The following is a 19,191-nucleotide window of genomic DNA, read 5'->3' on the forward strand; positions in this document are numbered from 1 at the left end:
TTATTGGGGTGAGAATTGTTAGTAAAGTTATATAGATTTCAGGTGTACAATTCTGTAATACATTATCCATACCTCACATTGTGTTCACTACCCAGAATCAGTTCTCTTTCTATCACCATATATTAGACTCTAAAGTTTCTCTTGATGCCCTTTGCACTTAGTTAATGACTTGAAGATTTTTAATTTTAGAGTGCATGGTTCCAAGAAAGCTGAGCACTCATTGCAACCTTCTTTATATCAGGCACAGAGCTGTCACCAGATTTAAAAGGGTTGATTAAGAATGATCCTTGTCTTGGAGGAACTCTCAGGCTGGGTCAGCTAGACATACTCACACAGACATACACCTAAATAATGATAATGCAATGTGATACACGCTCAAAGAAACGTTCAGGGAAAAGTGCATATGATACGAGAGAAAGGGTCAAAGAAAAGGTAACCTCTGACATGGGTCTCAATGAATAAATAAGCACTTTCTTGGTGGATACGGAAGAATAGTGCAGTTAAGGGAGATGAACAAAGTGCTTGTGAAGATGGAGAATGGCACGTCCACCAATGCGATACAACAGGCCTTGGTCTGTTAGCCAGTGAGTTCAGATATCATCCCACAGACAATGGGAAGCTAATGAAAGATTTTCAGCATGGAGGCTTGGTTCGATTAAGAGTTTAGAAAATACTCTGAGAAAAAAAAAAAAAAAAGAAGAAGAAAAAAAAAAAAAGAAAATACTCTGTAGAGCATGGAATGGACGAGAGAATAGAAACAGTGAGGCCAAGTAGGAAATTATTTCTGAAGATCAGTATGGTTTATGCACTACAGGCAAATTCGGTTTCTTATTAAACACAGACACACACTGCTACATACACATCTACACACATATGCAAAGACTCACACAGTAACCGCCCACGGCAGACTGTGCCCACGAAGTAAGAAGGATAAAAGGGAAGCATCACATACTTGGACTTATTGAGACTGGCCTCAGCTGCAGCTGCCTGGAGCAGCTGGGTTGATTTGCTGGCAGGGACCCCAAAGACTGCACTGTGGGTCACGTCACTGAGAATCCGCCTGTGCCCGGCACGTTGGGTCTTGGGGGATGATGGAGGAGTGAGAGATCCGAGTTTCTGCCCCTGGGTGGCAGGAGGTGGGGTTGTCTGAACCTTTGGCTGTTGTCTTACTGGGGCCTGAATCTGCTAGGAAGATAGATGAAAAATATTCCAAAAAAAAAAAAGGAAAAACAGATAAGCATAACCAAAAATGCCACATGAGAGACAACATAGAACTCAAATGGCTGAGTTTATCAGTCACACCCAGAAAGAAAAAAAAACTAGGCTTTGACCATCTGAACTATAACTTTGGGACTGATACCAACATGGTGCTTCTCTGGTACTTATACATAAATTTCAATTTTCATCAGCAACAAGATACAGGGCAACCATATGTTATTCAGTCCAGAGCATACGACTACAGAAGCTATTCCTAGCTCTAAAGATCTAGAACATATCCTTAAGGACCACTTTCTGCCTCACATAGAAACTTATTCAGCATGCCTCCAAATGGCAGACAGTAAGCATTCTACAACCACAGTCAGAAGCCAACGAAAGCATACCTCCAGCTAAAACACATTTGAGCTAAATGAGTTCTGCTAAGAGAAAACTGACTAATATAGTTCAGACTATTAGTTAGGAATAAGTTAGGTAGAATTCCACTGTGATTATAAATGGTAGTGCTTTTTTTGTTCTGTTGTTAACACTCTCTATGTCATTGATAGGATGGATCTACAAGACTCTTTCTGTGGCAACCACTGAGAAAATGTATAGCATTGGGACAGTGGCATTTTGTTCCGATTGTCAGTTTAGAAATGGCATTAAAGAAAGAGAGAATATAGTAAGAAGGAAGAAAAATGTAAAAGCCCTTGATGATTACTGAATGTCAACTGTAATTGAAAGATTTTTAAAAAAGAAAGTAAAATAAAAAAAGAGCCCTTGATGATAACTGAGAACACTGTGGACCATTTTCAGAAGGCGGGACAAAATGTCACCACAGAAAAACAAACAGTTTGGAATATCCTTGTGACCATATGGTTAGCCTTTCAGCATAACTCACGATCTACAAAGTGCTATGTTAAGAAAATGAACAAAAAATAATGTTCAAAAGGCCATCTAACACTTTTCATTAATTCTATCAATCCAGAGATAAAAAGACTTAGAATATGAAATGCCTCGGGTATGTACTCCTCCCCTCCAGTCTCTGATCTCAGAGTAGAGCTGCCCCTCCATGCTGCAGCTCAGTTCCCACATTTTGTGTCACCAAGGCGCTCAGAGAAATTAGGGAAACCGGAGTGTCCAGCTACTTAGGCCAGGATGCTGACAGCCTGCGATTTTCTGTCCTTCTATTTACTCAGACTTTGAGGTTTGTTGAGACAGGCTATGTGCATGTGTGAGTACAGTCATTTCACCAATGGGCTGAATGATACACTATAAGGTTCCAGTATCGATCAAACCACGCTCAGAGCATAAGGCGGCTGACGGCATCTCTGAGGGAGAGGCAGAGTGCTCCACGAAGAAGACCGGAGCTCCAGCTCCACACCTTCCTTCAGGGGTCAGGGTTCCAAGGCCAGCCTAAAGCAAAGACCTACAGGGACCAGAGAAGCTTAAAGGACAGAACTAAATTTGCTTACTTCTTGGAGTTGAAGACATTCATTCCTTTGAAAAGGGTACTTAACTCTTGAGTCACTTAATTTCAAGAGTCCAGACTACCTGGAGAACATTTCCCATCCTCTTACCTAGAAGAGGTACCTGTGAGCGGCACCCTGAGGAACAGATGCTTCCATCATGAGGACACCTTACCCTGTCACAGCAATCGACTAAAACAAGCGGCTCCAACGTGTTCGCTACTCCTCACAACATGTCAGGCAGAGAGTTTCTTTCTATTTAGAATCTAAGAACGTGAGAGTTGAAAGGGACCTTAGGGAACTTGGATTCCACTCCCTCTCTTTACAGGAGACAGACCAAGGCCCCCCGAAGCTAAGTGCCCACACAAGGTCACAGGGTCAATTGGGGACCGAATTCATGTTTCTTGACGGCAGGTTAGGACTCTCTTTTCTGCCTCCTCATCCAAAGATGGAGTTAGGAAGGGGGAGGAGGGAGACAGACCACAGGGGAAGGAGAAGCAAGGCAGACGCAGATGTTCGTCTTGGTGAAGATTTGTTCCCAAAACAAAATACATAATTGTAAAAGGAGTATAATCACATCAAGGAATGTAAGGCTATAGACAAGAGGGGGGAAAACTACCCAGACTTCCATTCACCACTCTAACACAACTGGTCTTACCTTTTTGGTATCTTATATTTAAGTGTCTTTTCAATTACCTACTTTTCCCATAATTTCACATCTCTTCTAACATTATCTCATAAGTGTTTTCATTCTGTTGTACAAACTTTATAACCATGATTTTTAACGGCTGCAGTTGGGTTCTTGAATGGTTTAGGTTGCTTCCATTCTTTTGGCTACTACTAATAAGGTGACATCTGTGGCATGCGGCCACTTTCCTTTACAGATTATTGCTTTAAGATGGCAGTGTATACTTTACATTCATCCCCTTGCTTCTCTAGGTAAGTCCTGCCAAGGGTCACCAAGCAAAAGGCTAGTCAAAGGTGGGAAGCTCTTGGGCTCCTGGCACAAGCACGGTCTGCTCCTGTTCCCTCACTGTCCTCTCAACCAACTACCCTTGAGCAAAGTGCTCAAAGTAATTTTTTTCACCCAAGGAACATGGAGAAGGTTCCTAATTCATTCCCAAGAGTGGGAAAGCAGAGGGAGCTTTGTAAGTATGAAGTGCAGGAAGCGGCAGCTGATCATTTCATCCCCCAGGATGAGCATTTGTTACAAACCTTGAACACAGACCAGGACTCTCTGTTCTTGTCCCAGCTCTGCTCCTATCAGTCTGTGTGTCCTGGGTAGTGACTTTCTAGCCTGGGCCTTAGTTTCCAATTCCATTAAAGGAGGGGACTGGACTAGATAATTAGTATCTCAACTAGCACCAATAATTTTTTTAAAAATCCATTTTCCCTTAACAAGAGGAACTTAATCTCTTGCTAAAAATAGAGTAGCTGTCTATCACACGCCTGCAGGAAGGTTGAGTTGTTTCGGAAACGAAGGTGTGAAGACACTGTACACACACTTAGCTGAGACTTAAAGAAGGCAATCTATTTACGGCACTGCTTCCTTTTGAAGGGATGTAGGTTTTCTGGTTTAAGATGGGCGACAAAACTCTATTAGAAATCAGTCCTCAGAAAGATGGTTTCTTACTTTTCCTTCATTCGTCTAGTAGTTGGACTTCCCTGGGAAAAAGAGAGTAGCTGTAATACTCCATTGGCTGGGTATGTAAAATGTCTTTTTCTATCACCAGAAACTGATCAATCACTACCACTCAGAAATCAATGAGTACAGAATTAGGGGCACTTATTAAAGCCAAAACACGATGTGCACGAGGATGCTGAAACAAGAGGGGTCAATCAGGAGAGGATGTTGGGGGTCTGATGCTATACTCAGCCAACAGTTAAAAGTGGACATGCCCAACTTCTAAACTGACAAGATGATTCAAAAGTACTCAGATACTCTGGTGACCAGAGGGATTAGGCCACGGCAAATGGTCCCCAGCAAGCAGACCCTTCAAGGGTGCTGTGTGGCAGATATACGAGTAATTGTGGTCCAAGACAGAATAAATACAACACTGTCAGTACTCGGGGTAAACGTGGGGGCTCACATGAACCTCCAGAGACTGAAAGGGCCACAGTGGTCAAACTGCCCCTTGAAGAAGGGAAAGGAATTAACTCTCATCCTACTAAGGTCCTTCACTTTTCAACACAAGCGACAATAAACAGCTCTTTCCACCAGCCTACTTTCAAAGTGATAAATAAGAATGTTCATCTTCATCGGTAGCCTAGAACCATGTTTTCTAAAACCTCTCCCACCTACAGAATACCTCATGCTACGTAGGGTACATCAACAAAAGGGCAAATATTTTAACTGCAGGATGGGAAGCCGCGTGGCCCCAGTCCAGAGGCCACCACTCCATCTGCTACCGCCTCTTTCCCACGGCCTCGCTGCGTGCTTGTCTCCTGCTTTTGCGCTCTGAGCCCTGGTTGGTCCTTACCGCTGACTCCTGGGCAGGGGGCGGCTGCGCGGCTGCGGCCGGCTGTGCCTGGGGCTGCTGCACTGCCGCCACGGCCGGCTTCTGCTGCAAGGCAGCCTGCTGAGTCAGCAGCTGCTGCTGGTGCAGGGCTGTGGCCAGTGGCGGCTGCTGAGGCTGCTGCTGTGGCGGCTGCTGGTAGAAGTTCTGTATCAGCTGCTGTTGGGAGCCTCCTTGGGACACCACAGGGAACTGGGCAACTGCTGGTTGCTGAGTTGCTGGGTGTACTGCCTGAAACTGAGCAGAACAAAGTGACAAGAAATAACTAACCCATTAGCAAATGAGTATCCCTAGCACCAAGACTGTGGTCTCCAAATATCACTTCCATGAGAAGGAAACAGAGTTCCTTAGAGAAATGGCTGATTCCAGGTCAAGGGCAGCCTGAGCCTGGAACCCCCCGTTACACCAAATAGCAAGGAAACCATAAAGACTACTGGAGTCATAGCCAAAGGACCCAGGAGTCAATCTGAAGAGACTTCCCCTGGCCAAAGTTGGGGCAATTTGAGCATCAAAATAAACAAAATTTTTAAAACTACAATGTATGGAAACACATCAAATATGCTAAGATCTATGAGCTCATAATAATACTAAAATAAAACAAAACCCTCACTGTCTACCTTTGGATGATAACTAGGAACAAATTCATTCTGAAAACTGGTCAACACGGAGAAAGAATCACACATTTTTCTTGCCGTTTCTGTATAAACAATACCTCGTGATAATCAAATACTTGATGAAAAAAGTTCCTCATAAAAAAATCCTAGCCCCTAAATGAAGAGGGAATGCTAGAATATCACCATTTTTCCATCGCTAATGAATTAATGGACTTAGGAAATGATCAGCAATGGCTGCTAAGCTGATGGGGAACATTCATGGATCTTAATATTATTAAAAGAGAGGACAACAGACGCTATACATGCCTCTGGTGTGAGATAACCAGAAAAACAAAGAACAATCAAACTGAACTGAATACTGAGCAAGCCTCAGGAAATTACCAGTTTACACAGGGGATGGAGAAACATATTAAAGAGAACCACAGGGATGCCGTCAGCCAGATCCAGAATATGGAAAATTCTATGGACAAGTGACCCAGTTACTTCAAAAAAAAAAAAAAAAAATGATAAAGGGGGGAAAAGAGAGGAAGAGGGTACCTATGGTTAGAAGGGAACTTAAAAGATAAAAGATATATTCATCATTATAAAATGAGTATGTTCATAGTAAAAAACATGAAAAAAGTATCAAGATAATGAGAGGAAAAAAGTATAGAACAACTAAATACAACGTGTGGACCTTGTTTGGATACTGATTTAAAGAAGCAAACTTCAATTATGAGACACGAGAAAGAGTTAAACACTAATAGACATTTGATGATGAGAAATTGTTTTTTTCCTCCAGTATATGATAATGGTATTGTAATTATGTTAGAAAAAGAAAAACAAGGAGTCCTTAAAAATAAGCTCCCTCCCTGAGGTCCCTTAGTGAGGTAAAGAATTCTCATGGCCTGAGAAGAAAGGTGAAAGGGAAGTGATCCAGACTGCTCCATCACGCAATGCTTCATGGTACCTGCATGTGGGAGCAGCACTGATGTGATGGTTAATGGCTGTCTTCCCCAGGCAGGCTCCTGTACCTCGTGGGCCTTTCCACAGTGACAGCTCTGATATGCAAAGCGTGGGTCAGACTCTGACCACCTTACCTGTGGAGCCTGGGCCTGCTGTGGTGGCTGGTACAACGTGCCTGCTGGCGGCTGTGGCTGTGGCTGTGCTTGTGGCTGCGGCGGCTGCTGTGGCTGCGGCTGCGGCTGCTGCTTGAGGAAGAGCTGCTGCTGGTGCTGGGGTGTGGCCTGGGCCTGAGTGGGCAGGCCCTGGGCTGGAGTGGAAGGTGTCTGCTGTGGGGTGGGCGGAGCCTGTGGCTGCTTGGGCTGAGATTGTGGTAGAGGTTGGCTGGCTGGGGGCTGGGTTTTTGGTTGGGGAACAGTAGCTAAAAGGCCAGGCTGATTGCTGGATCCTGCAAGGAGAATGAACTCTATATAAGGGTGCAGAACTCTTCTGGACAAAACTGGCTTTCTTTCTTGCCAAAGCAAGAAACCAGGTGATAAGTGGACGGATCATCTTACGATCCATGTGCTCCTCACTGTCTTTGTACCTGGAAGGTCTTTCCTTCTTGCTAATCTGTGTGCTTGATATTTTTCAAAACCAGATTCAATACTTGCCTCCTTCAGAAAGTCTTCCCTTATTCACCATCCCATTTAGTCAATTACTCCTTTAGTCAGCATCCTGAGTATCTACAAATTCAGTTGGCCTTTGATGCTATTGTATATAAACACAATCTTTGCACTTGCTGGCATGCCGCAGAATAAAAGCATCCTTTGATGTTTTGCATGCAGGTTACAAAACCTCAGTCTGGATGCCTGGCTATAAGTAGACGGCCACCAAATTCACCAAAAGCAGTGAATTGAGTTCAGTTACTTGATACTTTGGATCAATCCGCTTTATGGAATTACACTCAGTCACCTCATTAGAAACAGAATACCAAAACATGGAGCGGTGACAGGTAATTCAAGAGACAGCATCACAGAAACAATTCTTCTACGTCAAAAAGAGGTGAGTCTTGCTTCTTTAAAGGCAAAGAGAAGTATATGAAATAAATAGGTAGGTATGGGATAAGTGGACCAAGCCACAAAATCAGGGCCAAGACTAGAAAAAAAACAGAGACAGCAGGCTTCAGTGGTCTTGGAGATCCCCCACCGATTTCAATGACAGGCCTCCCCTTTTGCTGTCCTCTTGCTGTACGATTTCAATGGCAGTTCACCTTTTGTTCCTCAAGGAAAACTGTTATACTTTATGTGCCTCTCTGCATCCTACCCCTGAAGCAAAACCAGGCTTTCTAAGACTTCTCTATCGTCCAGGATAACAAGGAGGTAGACCAAATTTCAAACTACCCGAACTGACCTCCAGCCTGAGGTGGGGGCTGAACCGTGGCCCTCTTTCGAGGTGTCAGGGCTGGCTGGATGGGAAGGATTCCTGGGTTCGGCTGAGTCTGCCCGGCTTTAGGCCTCTGGCGGGGCGCAATAGAAGTCTCTGTGGTGGGAATGGGATCTGTCAGTCTAGACAAGAAAAAAACAAAGATTGTGTTAAAGTGTGGGAAAATGGGGGAGGGGCAGAAAGAGTACAAGATTAGCTTTCCTGTCCACACTCATCCAAACCTTCCACGTCTGCTTAATCAACATTTCCCAGAGGGTGTTATGTGTTATTAGACGTTACGAATACAGACTTCACGGGTAAATAACTTGTAACATACTGATAAAAATATTGAGCAGATTTCTTTCCAGCAGAACTTTTCCTGTGTGAATATGTACAGAAAACCTCAAAGAGGACACTGTACAAAATACAGTGTTTCTCAAACTTATTTGACCTTGGGACACTTTTACCTAGTACTTTCTAGGATTTCCCAGAATACACTCGGGTGATGATACAAAAAGGATGGTTTTCAGATGTAGAGGGAACTCAAACATGATTAGAACTAGCTGTCAAAATGGTCTCTCTACAATAAAAAGTATGTAAATGAGCTAATCCAATAAGACAACCATAAGGAATAATAATTCAAGATAATGGATTCGGGGAGTGTGACAAATATTCACATTTGCTTTTTTCCATGGTAATGTAATATTTATTTAGCTGGGCATAGGGTCAACCAGAGTAAAAATCCCACTGCCCAGTCTCTCCTGCTATCAGATGCGGCCATGTGTCTAAGTTCTAGCCTTACATGGGATATAAACAGATTCTTATGTGGCAGTTTCTGCAAACCTTAAGAAACACCTGGTGCATGCCCTTTGTCTCTCTTCTTCTTTGGCCATTCCTTGATCCTGCTGCTTGGAGCAGGATGCTACCATATTGGTTCATGAGGTCATGGCCACACTGTAGGGATGGTAGACTGGTGGGGGCCTGGGGTTTGGGGGGAACAGAACTGCCCTTCCAGCACTGGACTACTTACTTCCAGACTTTGTTTACTTGAGAGAGAAAAAATAACCATCTATCTTATATAAGCCATTGTCGTTGTGGGCTTTCTGTGACTCACAGCCAAATCTAATCCAAGTTAGCACAGGGAGGAATGCGGAGTGCTCTGCTTGCTCCTTGTGATGCTGCTGAAGCCTGGGTGGTGATTCCCATTCATCTAGAGCAGTCCAGGCAGCTGGCCACTACCTAACACAGATCACCGTGGTCATCCTTTGAAAATGCACTTTAGGGAGTACAGCTGAGGTTACGGCCAAAACAAACCAGCTTCAGGAAAATTTCCAAACTATGTCAGACATAGCCTCCATGAAATGCAAAACAGGAAGCAGAGCAACTGGCCGCATGTCCCTCCCTGTGACATACCTCCAAGGTATGTCCACCCTGGCCGCTGAGACTTTGTTTTCACTGGCACCCTGCTAGACGGATGCTCCAATGCTAGGTGACGGACGGATAATGTCAAAGCTACCACATTGGGGGAAGCTGCAACCTGGGGAGGGAGGTGGGAAGGGAAATGGGGCAGATGCTGAGAAAGGTGTTAGAAAGATAAAGCCAAGGGTGGGAGAGGTGAACAGACTTCTGTAGAAAACCCAATGCTGAAAACTTCCACACTGGAATTCTTCTAAGGGTAACATCGTAAAGACATTGGGATTTGGAGCCAAAGAAAACTCTATTTGAACTCTAGCTCCCTACCTACTAACTGTGTGATAAAGGGCATGTCATGTAATCTCTTTTAGCCTTGGTCCCTTACGTGTAAAATGCAGAAATAATCCCTACATCATGGGGTGGATGTGAACATCAAATACATCAATGACTATGAAACACTTACAAAATCAAGAGCGGTCAAATGTCCGTTTGCATGGGCATCAACATGCTGTGAGAAAATACCTGAAGCCAGGATGTCTGGTTCTAAGTTGTCCTATCTGTGTGATCTGGGGTGAATCACTTAACGTACAGAGTAGAAAGCGTGGGTACTGTGAGTTTGGTTCTTTCACTAAGTGCACATCAACTAACTAACTACCTTGGGCAACTTACAATTTTGAGTCTGTTTACTCATCTGTAAAATGAAAATAACCTCATAAAAGTTTTGTTTTAAGGGGAAAAAAGTCATTTATATAAAGGATCTAGTATGGTATCTGATATATATGATACCTCAGTAAATAGTGGCTACTTCAAGAATAAAGTGAAAAGGGCCGGCACAGTGGCTCAGGTGGTTGGAGCTCCGTGCTCCTAACTTGGAAGGCTGCTGGTTCGATTCCCATATGGGCCAGTGGGCTCTCGACCACAAGGTTGCCAGTTCAATTCCTCGAGTCCTGCAAGGGATGGTGGGCTCCGCCCCCTGCAACTAAGATTGAACATGGAACCTTGAGCTGAGCTGAGCTGCCTCCCTGATGGCTCAGTTTGTTGGAGCGCAGGCTCTCAACCACAAGGTTGCCGGTTCAACTCCCACAAGGGATGGTGGGCTGTGCCCCCTGCAACTAGCAACGGCAACTGGACCTGGAGCTGAGCTGTGCCCTCCACAACTAAGACTGAAAGGACAACAGGTTGACTTGGAAAAAAGTCCTGGAAGTACACACTGCTCCCCAATAAAGTCCTGTTCCCCTTCCCCAATTAAAAAAAAAAAAAAGAATAGAATGAAAAAGAAAAACCCACCTGTCAGGATTGGGGAGCAAATATGATAACACAAATGAATCATTGTAAATTATAGCTAGGACAACTTAGATCCAAATCTCTTGGCTGTAAGGTCTGTGTATTCTGGCAGCATTATTGAGGTCCATACAAACTAACACTTTGGGCACTCCACAGCTTATAAAAAAGTTTCACAGTCATTGATGCTTTTGGTATTCACACCTATCTTATGATGTAGGTATTATTTTCTCCATTTTACACAATAGAGGACCAAATGTTAGCTGTTACTATGATTTTTATAAATGTATGTGCTTTGTGGGAATGGATCCTTGCTTAGCCTCCAGTATATACCATGTTTAGGCATAGTACAAATGGCCATAAACCCCAAATATTAAGCTATTAAATCAGCCCCAAAAGCCATTCCCAGAGGGGAGCACGGCAGACTTATATAAGAAATAAACAGTTTACAAAGTAACAATGTGGATATAGTTTGCTAAATTTGTTAAAAACCAAAGTCTCATTACTTTCGAGCCAATCAGCATTCATTGTATAAATATTCAAGGTTTTCTTTGTGTTTTTTTTAAATGTAGAAGTTACTTTACTATTCTATTAAAATTCACATAATCCCATCTAGGGTATATGTTGATAGTTTGCTGCTAATGTTTCCTTGCCATGGGAGTGTGGAGAAAAGAGGGGTATAAACGTTTCCAGAATTACCCTCAGAATCTGCCATTTGGAAGGCGTGGCAGCCATGAGGATGTGTCCCGAAGAACCTCAATTGTAAAGAGTGTAAAAGACCAAGTGACCCAAGGGCTGCACTCCTGAAATCCAGTGCTGTGCTTGCCACACTTCCCGTGGGCTGCTTCCAGCCTTACCATCCACAGGGATAATAAGGCAGGTCGGGTCCTGGGAGCCACGGGACTCTGCTAGCTGACTTTGGCTCGAGGACTCCCTGACACCTTAGCGAACCTTCCTAAATTGTATGGCAATTCCTAGGTTATTTCCACCTAACTTTCTCCTTCCTCTCTTTGGGTCAGACTTACGTTGCCTCCTGATGGCTCTCCCAGCTCTTCTGGTCTCCCTCCCTATTTTCTCTCCGTATTTACAGGTGCATTTCCCCAAGTAAAATCCTAGCTTCTATAATCCTCTTAGCACCTGCTTCTTGGAAGACCTTATGTTACACAGAATGTGATCAGCTCAGATCCACAGGCTCTTCTGCTGTTCATGGACTCAGTGCTTTGACCTTACATTCCTAATGTGGCCAGGGCCACAGAAAGTAAGGAAAAGGAGGTGGAGGCTTAGGGTGCTGAAGGAGGCTAAACAAAGGCCAGGACACCTGTTTAGGACACTCCTGTATTAGTAATATCTAAAGTCTGCTGTTGCCTCATCTCTGAATGCCCCTGCGCCTACTCCCAAGCAAAGGAAACAGCTGTGGAGTTCTTGATTCTCTTTCACATGTAGATCACTGTATTTCATTATATTCCTCCTTGTACTGCCAAAGAACAGCTTTTGCCTAGAGGAGACAGCTTGCTTTCTAGTTCTGTGCAGCCTCTGACCGTGGTATGAGAAGACCTGAGAGATACAAGGCACGCCCCCTCTCCCCCACCTGCTACCAAGCATGAGCACTAAGGCATTTCTTACCTGGCCTTTGGCTGGGTCTTCTTTGCAGCTGCCTCACTGGCTTTCACGGGTTCAGGAAGCTTTGCAGGAATAGGAGAGTTCTGTAGAATTGAAAGGGAAAATTTTTAAAAAGGACATCACAGATTTTTTGTGAAAGAATAACCAACATAACTGGGCTGATGGAAAAATGTGTCGGGGTCTTCTAGAGTGGTTTCCTGACCCTGATCTCTGGTAGAGGGGAGGGAAGTTAACCAAAAGCATATCCCACAGGACTCAGCCCCAGTGAGGGAGGCAAATATCTGAGAAGAGGACAGATCAGCCCGAGTACAGCACACTCTTCCGCCATCATTCTCAACCTTCTGTACCGGCTAAGGTCACTGGGGCTTGTTCTCAGTTCCCTTTTCTTCCTACTGCACAGCTTAGAAGTTATGTTTTAAAAGGAATGGAAAGAAACGTCTATAACCTATATTACTATTTAAGCTCTCAGCTAGATCTTAGAGAAGTCAGAGCTGACTAGTGTGTCAAATCAGGGTGTGTTCAGTCTTCCAGGTAGAGTGCTGGGAGAACACCACAGCCACCGTGTGTGTCGTTGCTGAGCCAGCACCTCTTCCCAGCACGGGAGGCACTATTCAATCCACAAGCCAAGCAGAATTCCTCCAGCAAGGGTTCGCACCATCCATCTAACAACATCTCTCGAGGGAGCACCGCTGTCCCTAACCACGGGAAAACTGTGTACCACTGCTGAGCAAGTACCAAATGACTTGAGACTTGTGAGCTGACTTTTTAAAAAGTAGTTACCAACCTGAATGCTTCCAATTATATTTCATGTTACTTAACTTTATGAATGGGAAAGTGGGTCAGTAAAAGAAAACACGGTCACATAGGTTACTGTACAATATCCCTGATTTACTGTGGGAAACCTGACAAACGGAATACTAGTACTAATAAAACGGTTCTTCACAGGGATGTCCCCTTTCCTTCATGCTTTCCAGGTGGGGTTGATTTCTGCAGAAAATGTCTCCAAGCTTCTCTTCCACCCTCCAAGGGTTCCTCTCCCAAGGGAGGAGGTGTAACTTGTTTGACTGATAGATTGGGAGGAAAAGGTGAGCACGTCTGGCTGGCGCTTGTCCTCCCTCCTTTAGGGAAGAGCTTGTCTCTATGGAATCAGGCGCTCACTGCTTAGTCATGTGGCTCTAATACCAGGGAGCCTGACTGGTCAAGCTACTGCTCTGACTCAGTCTTGTTAGTATTAAAATCAATATTCTGAGCTCCACCTGAATGATTCCCACATCTGATCTAAATGTGGGAGTGAAAGTGGAATGTTATTTCTCAGCACCCTCAATCCCCAATAACGACTTCAGAAGTTCATTATTGGACAAACAGGCAAGATAAGTTCAGATGAGCACTTATTTATCATGGCATCCATTAGTAAAATACTCGAGAGTTGGATCATACTAAAACATGAAAAATACGCCAAGACTGTAAAAGGGTGTTTGCAAGAACTGTACTCTGAAAATGGTACACGTAGAGTTTAGGATTACTAAGTGTAGAAAACATTCCTGTGGCCTGATGTGTGGGGGGCGGGTAGAGGAAAGGAGGGTGAGTCATAGGTGGCCAGCAGCAGAAGCACAAGCAAGAAAGCTCTGCTGCAACGCAGGAGAAAAGGGTCAAGGGGCGCACGTTCCAGCCGGCAGGGGGACAAGTCCAGGGCAGCTGCCTAACCACCTCTAGGGAAACACCACAGTCACCTGGCTCTCAGTGAACTGGGAAAGTGGACAAGACAACAGTTTGGTCAATCTTTCAATCTTCACCCAACGTGCTCAACTCAATCCTTAGGGCATTTTTTTTTCTTCAGTGTAACTGCCTCAGTTTTGTCATTAAATTCTATGGGAAAATTGGATTTTCTTTGTAGCAAATGCTTCATAGTTAGTTTTGCCTGAATGTCCCCTACTAGATAAAGCAAGGGGCATCTACATTCATTTAAACAGCTGATTAACACCCTAGGAATTTCTAAATGGCAAGTCAATTATGTTTACTTCCCCTAAAGAAGCACCTTTCACATACCTGTACATTTGGAATCGGGCATTCTTTCTTGAGTAATTTAAATGAGAAGTAGGAGACCTGGTAAATATCCGGCCTTTTGTCAGGGTCTGGTTCCAACATATACCCTAAAACAAACATGTGAACTTTTTTAATAATACCCTAACAGTTAGTACATGAGCTAGGAAGCATCATTTCTCTATTACCAAAATTTTTTTGTTTTAAAATTTTTATTTCTCTTTTATTTCTATAAACGTCAGACAGTGCAATTAGCCCTTTCCCCCCCCTACTCAGAAAGGGAGGCTCTCCTGTGCTAAAATTTTTAAGATCCACAAGAAAATAACAAAGTTTTTGAATTGTAACAAAGATACTTGAAGTTCACACTCTGTGCCTGGCAACAGGGACTCAAGCTCTCAATATGAAAATTCTGGTACCTAAGAAGTTACATGGTCTTTTGCTTCTGGCCTCCTTAGTTCATGTGATCTTGCTAAACAAATGATTATTCTTGAAAATTATAACCCAAATTCAAATTTCATAATTTTATTTATTATTCTTCTATTGGAGACATAAGCTGTTTTCCAGTCTAGAAGGAATCGAAAAATAAATACATCTCTACTTTTATCATGATCTATATAGATCACTTGTCTGTTTCCAGCTGCCCTTTCTGAAGCTGGAAAAATTCTCAAGAAAAAAAGTCTTTAAGAAGACACACACAACACACACACACAACAACGCAAGGCAACTCATTACTCAAGGAATCAAAAGACACCAAGTTCAGAAAAAAATTGATGAGGCTGCAGTCTTGTGAAGGCCTTGCAGAACAGGCAGGATTTGAGCTGGTCCTTGAAGGCAGGCGAGAATTTAGTCAGTCAGGGGAAAGCAGAGAAAAAGACGTTCTAGGTGAAAGAACAGTCTGAGCAAAGAGGTACTTGGAAAAAGGCAAAAGAATGCCTTGTTATAAGGAGCCAGAGGAGCCAGAAGGCAGAGCAGAGACTTCCTTGTCAGAGAGAACAGGGAAATAAGGCTGGCAGGGAGGGATGGAGCCAGAATACAAAGGCTCTGCAATGCCTCTAAGAATCTGGGCCCTACTGTGGCCATGAAGCTTACTGCATAGGAACGTGACAGGGTGGCATTTTACAAAATTAATCTTGTGATGAAGGTGTGTTGGATAAACTGCAGAGGGAGGGGAGAGGGTACAGTCAATCACCAGTACAGGCATGAGTTGACAGAGTCTGTGTATACTACCATGACAGTGATGAGAATAGAGAGTATGTAATGAAAACGGGAAATGCCAAAGAAAGAACTAATGTCACCTAGGAAATACTCTTTCCTCTCTTGAAAGGCATATCCAAAGAAAACCTTAAATTTCAGTCATCCAGGCTTTAGTAATGACACCTTTGATAGAAATTGAAAACAGGACAGGAGAACCTTGAATTGGGAATAAAAGGACGTGGGGGTGGGGTGACAATAAATTTAATTTTAGACCTGTGAGTTTAGGGTGACAGAAGAATCTTCAAATAGTTTGTAAACTGAAATAGATCAGAGTTTAGAAAAGATGTCATGTTACAGACATTCATAGAGTTGTTTTGCCTAACATGAATTTGCTGCACAAGTGCTAAAAAGGAAAAAAATTATTACCAAAAATCCAATCATTCTAGCATTAAATTTGGCCATTTTCCCATGTTTCCTTCCAATCTCATTTGCAATTCTAGACTAGATATATGCTTTACCTCTGAAAACAATCCAAAACCATTAAATCCCATACTCCATTCCTTTAAATACCCTCCCTCTCTCTCTTTTTTTTAATAAATGAAAGAGGCTGATTGATAAAACTGGCACACTGGAGTGGGGAGTCACTTAAAAGTTATCACTGCGTTAACTTGGGTAAAGTTACTTATACTTTCTCAGCTTCAGTTTCCTCATTTGTATAGTGGGGACAATTATATTTATTACATAAAGTGTTAAGAATTAAATGAGGTACAGGTAGGCCCTCAAAAATGTCAGATGCTCTGCCCCACACTGGCTTCTATTTTCTCCAGTGCATCCCCACCCAGGACACCAAACTGGGTGGCTCAGAATTTATAATCCATATGGTTAAAATTTAGATGCTACATGTCTTGACCGATGTAAAAAGGTGATTAAAAAAATAAAAAATCTCTGTTTCTTCAGCATTTTACTCAGGGGCTTATGCAAAGATTGCTTATCCTGCCATCTGGTTAAGGAACATTAGCACATATGCTTGCTATGACAACGCAAAAGAGTGGAGAATTTTAAAATCCAGTGATTAACCTAAATGAGAGGAAAAACCTAGTTCTATAGAGTTCTACAGTCTTAATTATGTATTCAGCCAATGCATTGCAATCATTTTAATTTGAATTGCTTCTAGTTTTGCAAAAATGAATTTCTTATCACTTGATATGAGTCAGCTGGACTCCTTTGGTACCAGAGCTTTCATACAGACTGCAAGAGAACAGAGCAGGACTGTACTGCTCAAAGCACAGTCAGGGTTTCTGCCTGAGTGGCTGACTCAGGTATAAAACAGAGTCTGGATTTCTAGCAAAAAAACCCCACCACTCTACCGTCACTAGACATCTTTGAGTGACCCACCATTACCATCTGATTTCTTTGTCTTTGCATCTAACCCACCACTCCTAGGATCTAATACCTTTATCCTCCAATTCATTCCTAGAGACTGAATATGAGTTAGAGATAAAAATATGAAACTACAAACTTGAAATACTTACTAATTAAGCAGTGCATGTCTTGAGAATATCGAGAGTTATCAGGAATTGTAAAGTTTCCATCACATATTGCCACCTGACTCTCCCCAAATGGCAAAGTGAAGTAGCATAATTTATACAGTAAACATCCAAGAGCCTAAAAAATAAAGACAGCAGGTTATTACTGGTGGTTTATTGACCATAACTACAAATTGGTCTACTGAGAGAGTGGCACAGTCCAAATTTACTAGCAGATATAAAAACTATGTACTATTAACCTATTAGTAACTTGAATTTGGAACCCAATGCCACTATTAAACTGCTGAGTTACACTAGTTACATCATTACCAAATTGTGCTCCAATAAAGAACAAGTATTTCAACTGTTTTGCTCTTAAGAACTAGTTAACACATATGTGACAACCACCTGAACATGGGCAGGTCACCTGAATAATGTTCGTAGAGCTCTAAAGTACTTTTCTTTGCCCTGCTTCAAACAGTAGCAGATCATCTCAAGAATAACCCTGAGGGATAAGTAGACAACGATATGGTATAGTGGCCACTCCTGCTGTGGCACTGTCTGGCTTGAACTTGGGAGTTTACAGTCAAGACTGCTGAGATCTGAGATGTGGATAGGTTACTTGACACCTACCCAAATGTCTGCCTTCGTAGTGATGATTTTGCCACTGTACAGGTTGACCATTTCTGGTGCTCGATAGGACAGCGTTGTGTATCTACAATCAAGAGATTCATTTTTTGTTAAATATGTCAATGACATAATTAAAAACCAGGGGTAGCAGACATACAATTTATATATACATAAACAGAGTTCCCTGGGAGCAATCTGTAGGACAGAGCATGAAATGTTAGTGCGGATAAAAGGAACAGCTGTCCTTGGTACGCACCGGTGGCCCTCTAGCAGCAGTCCTAACCTAAGAGCATGAGGGGACCCAGACAGTAAGGCATTAAATAAACTCTAAAAACAACTTTTCTTAGGTCCTCAAATAGCAAAATCTTCTCCTGAAAATCCTTGTTTTACGATACTATATTTGCTGATATGTTTTTAAAAATGGTAATCCCCTTTAATGTGGCTTGACACCTAGATGTAATACTGGCGAGGACACTGGAGAACAGCAGAAAGTGGGCCCTGGCTGGGTGGGAGGTGGATGGCTCTTTGCTGCCGGAATAGGGCTGAAACAAGTTTTCCTCTTATCTCTGGCTCAAGAAGAGAGGAGTCTGAGCTCATCTTCAAAGTGAGTATGTCTTGGTGACACCAAGCACATGACTTGTGCTACAGTCTCTAGAGCCCAGAGGTACTGTGGTTTAGGTCCACTAGGGCCTTGGATCAGAAGTTGTCATGCCCCAGGTGTGGGACACTGGTGATTTACTAGTAGTAAGAGTGAGTGCTGCTGCCTGTGCAAGTCCAACACTCTGCACAACTGGGGAAAACGGGTCAGGTTGTCATTGGAGTCACATATCTAAAGAAGCTTTTCCTCAGGGAAGTCAGTGATTCAGTATCTGCGGAGATTTCAGTAGCCCTACTCACCATTAATGCCACTATCTTGCAGGTGAGCTCCTTACGAGAAGGAAGGAACAGCCAGCAATTCAGGGGTCAGTAGAAAGCACACCCAACTTATTAACAATGTCACGGCTGTTGTGATCCCACTTAAATACATCACAGTATTTCTGTGGTGTGTGCACCATTCAGTTTTTTAAGGGCTCTGTGATGTAAACCAAAATACGTACAGACAATGACCGCGGGCACACGGCTCAAGTGCCATAAGGGGCCTTCGTTTTCCTCTGCTGATCAGAGGTTGTAAACGTGCTCCACAGCCTCACTTAAAATCAAACAACCCAACGGCTAGCATGACGCTCTGAGAAGAAGAGCCATGAACTAGCACCACTGTCTTCTCACCCTGGCCGTCTCCTTCATATGCTGAAAGGAAAGTTGCTGATATAAAATAATAGACAAAACTCCAAGAAAGGAGGAAAAG

At 43.1% G+C, this 19,191-nt stretch overlaps 1 protein-coding gene across 13 annotated transcripts in view; it reads right to left on the reverse strand.

The window, feature by feature from the left end:
* The window catches only part of AAK1 (AP2 associated kinase 1), a 154,108-nt gene that overhangs the window by 38,690 nt on the left and 96,227 nt on the right, over window positions 1-19,191 (reverse strand). For 10 of the 13 annotated variants that reach the window (XM_074332105.1, XM_074332103.1, XM_074332106.1 and 7 more), the window contains 8 exons: window positions 17,850-17,931; window positions 17,223-17,355; window positions 14,503-14,606; window positions 12,460-12,539; window positions 8,131-8,285; window positions 6,876-7,186; window positions 5,147-5,419; window positions 953-1,185 (listed from right to left, as the gene is read on the reverse strand). In XM_074332105.1, the coding sequence (XP_074188206.1) occupies window positions 953-1,185; window positions 5,147-5,419; window positions 6,876-7,186; window positions 8,131-8,285; window positions 12,460-12,539; window positions 14,503-14,606; window positions 17,223-17,355; window positions 17,850-17,931 (1,371 nt within the window). The remainder of the gene's footprint in view (window positions 1-952; window positions 1,186-5,146; window positions 5,420-6,875; window positions 7,187-8,130; window positions 8,286-12,459; window positions 12,540-14,502; window positions 14,607-17,222; window positions 17,356-17,849; window positions 17,932-19,191) is intronic. The other 3 variants (XM_074332110.1, XM_019718461.2, XM_019718510.2) reach the window with 1 other exon arrangement.

Source organism: Rhinolophus sinicus, linkage group LG05, assembly GCF_036562045.2.
Source record: "Rhinolophus sinicus isolate RSC01 linkage group LG05, ASM3656204v1, whole genome shotgun sequence".
Classification (NCBI taxonomy): domain Eukaryota; kingdom Metazoa; phylum Chordata; class Mammalia; order Chiroptera; family Rhinolophidae; genus Rhinolophus; species Rhinolophus sinicus.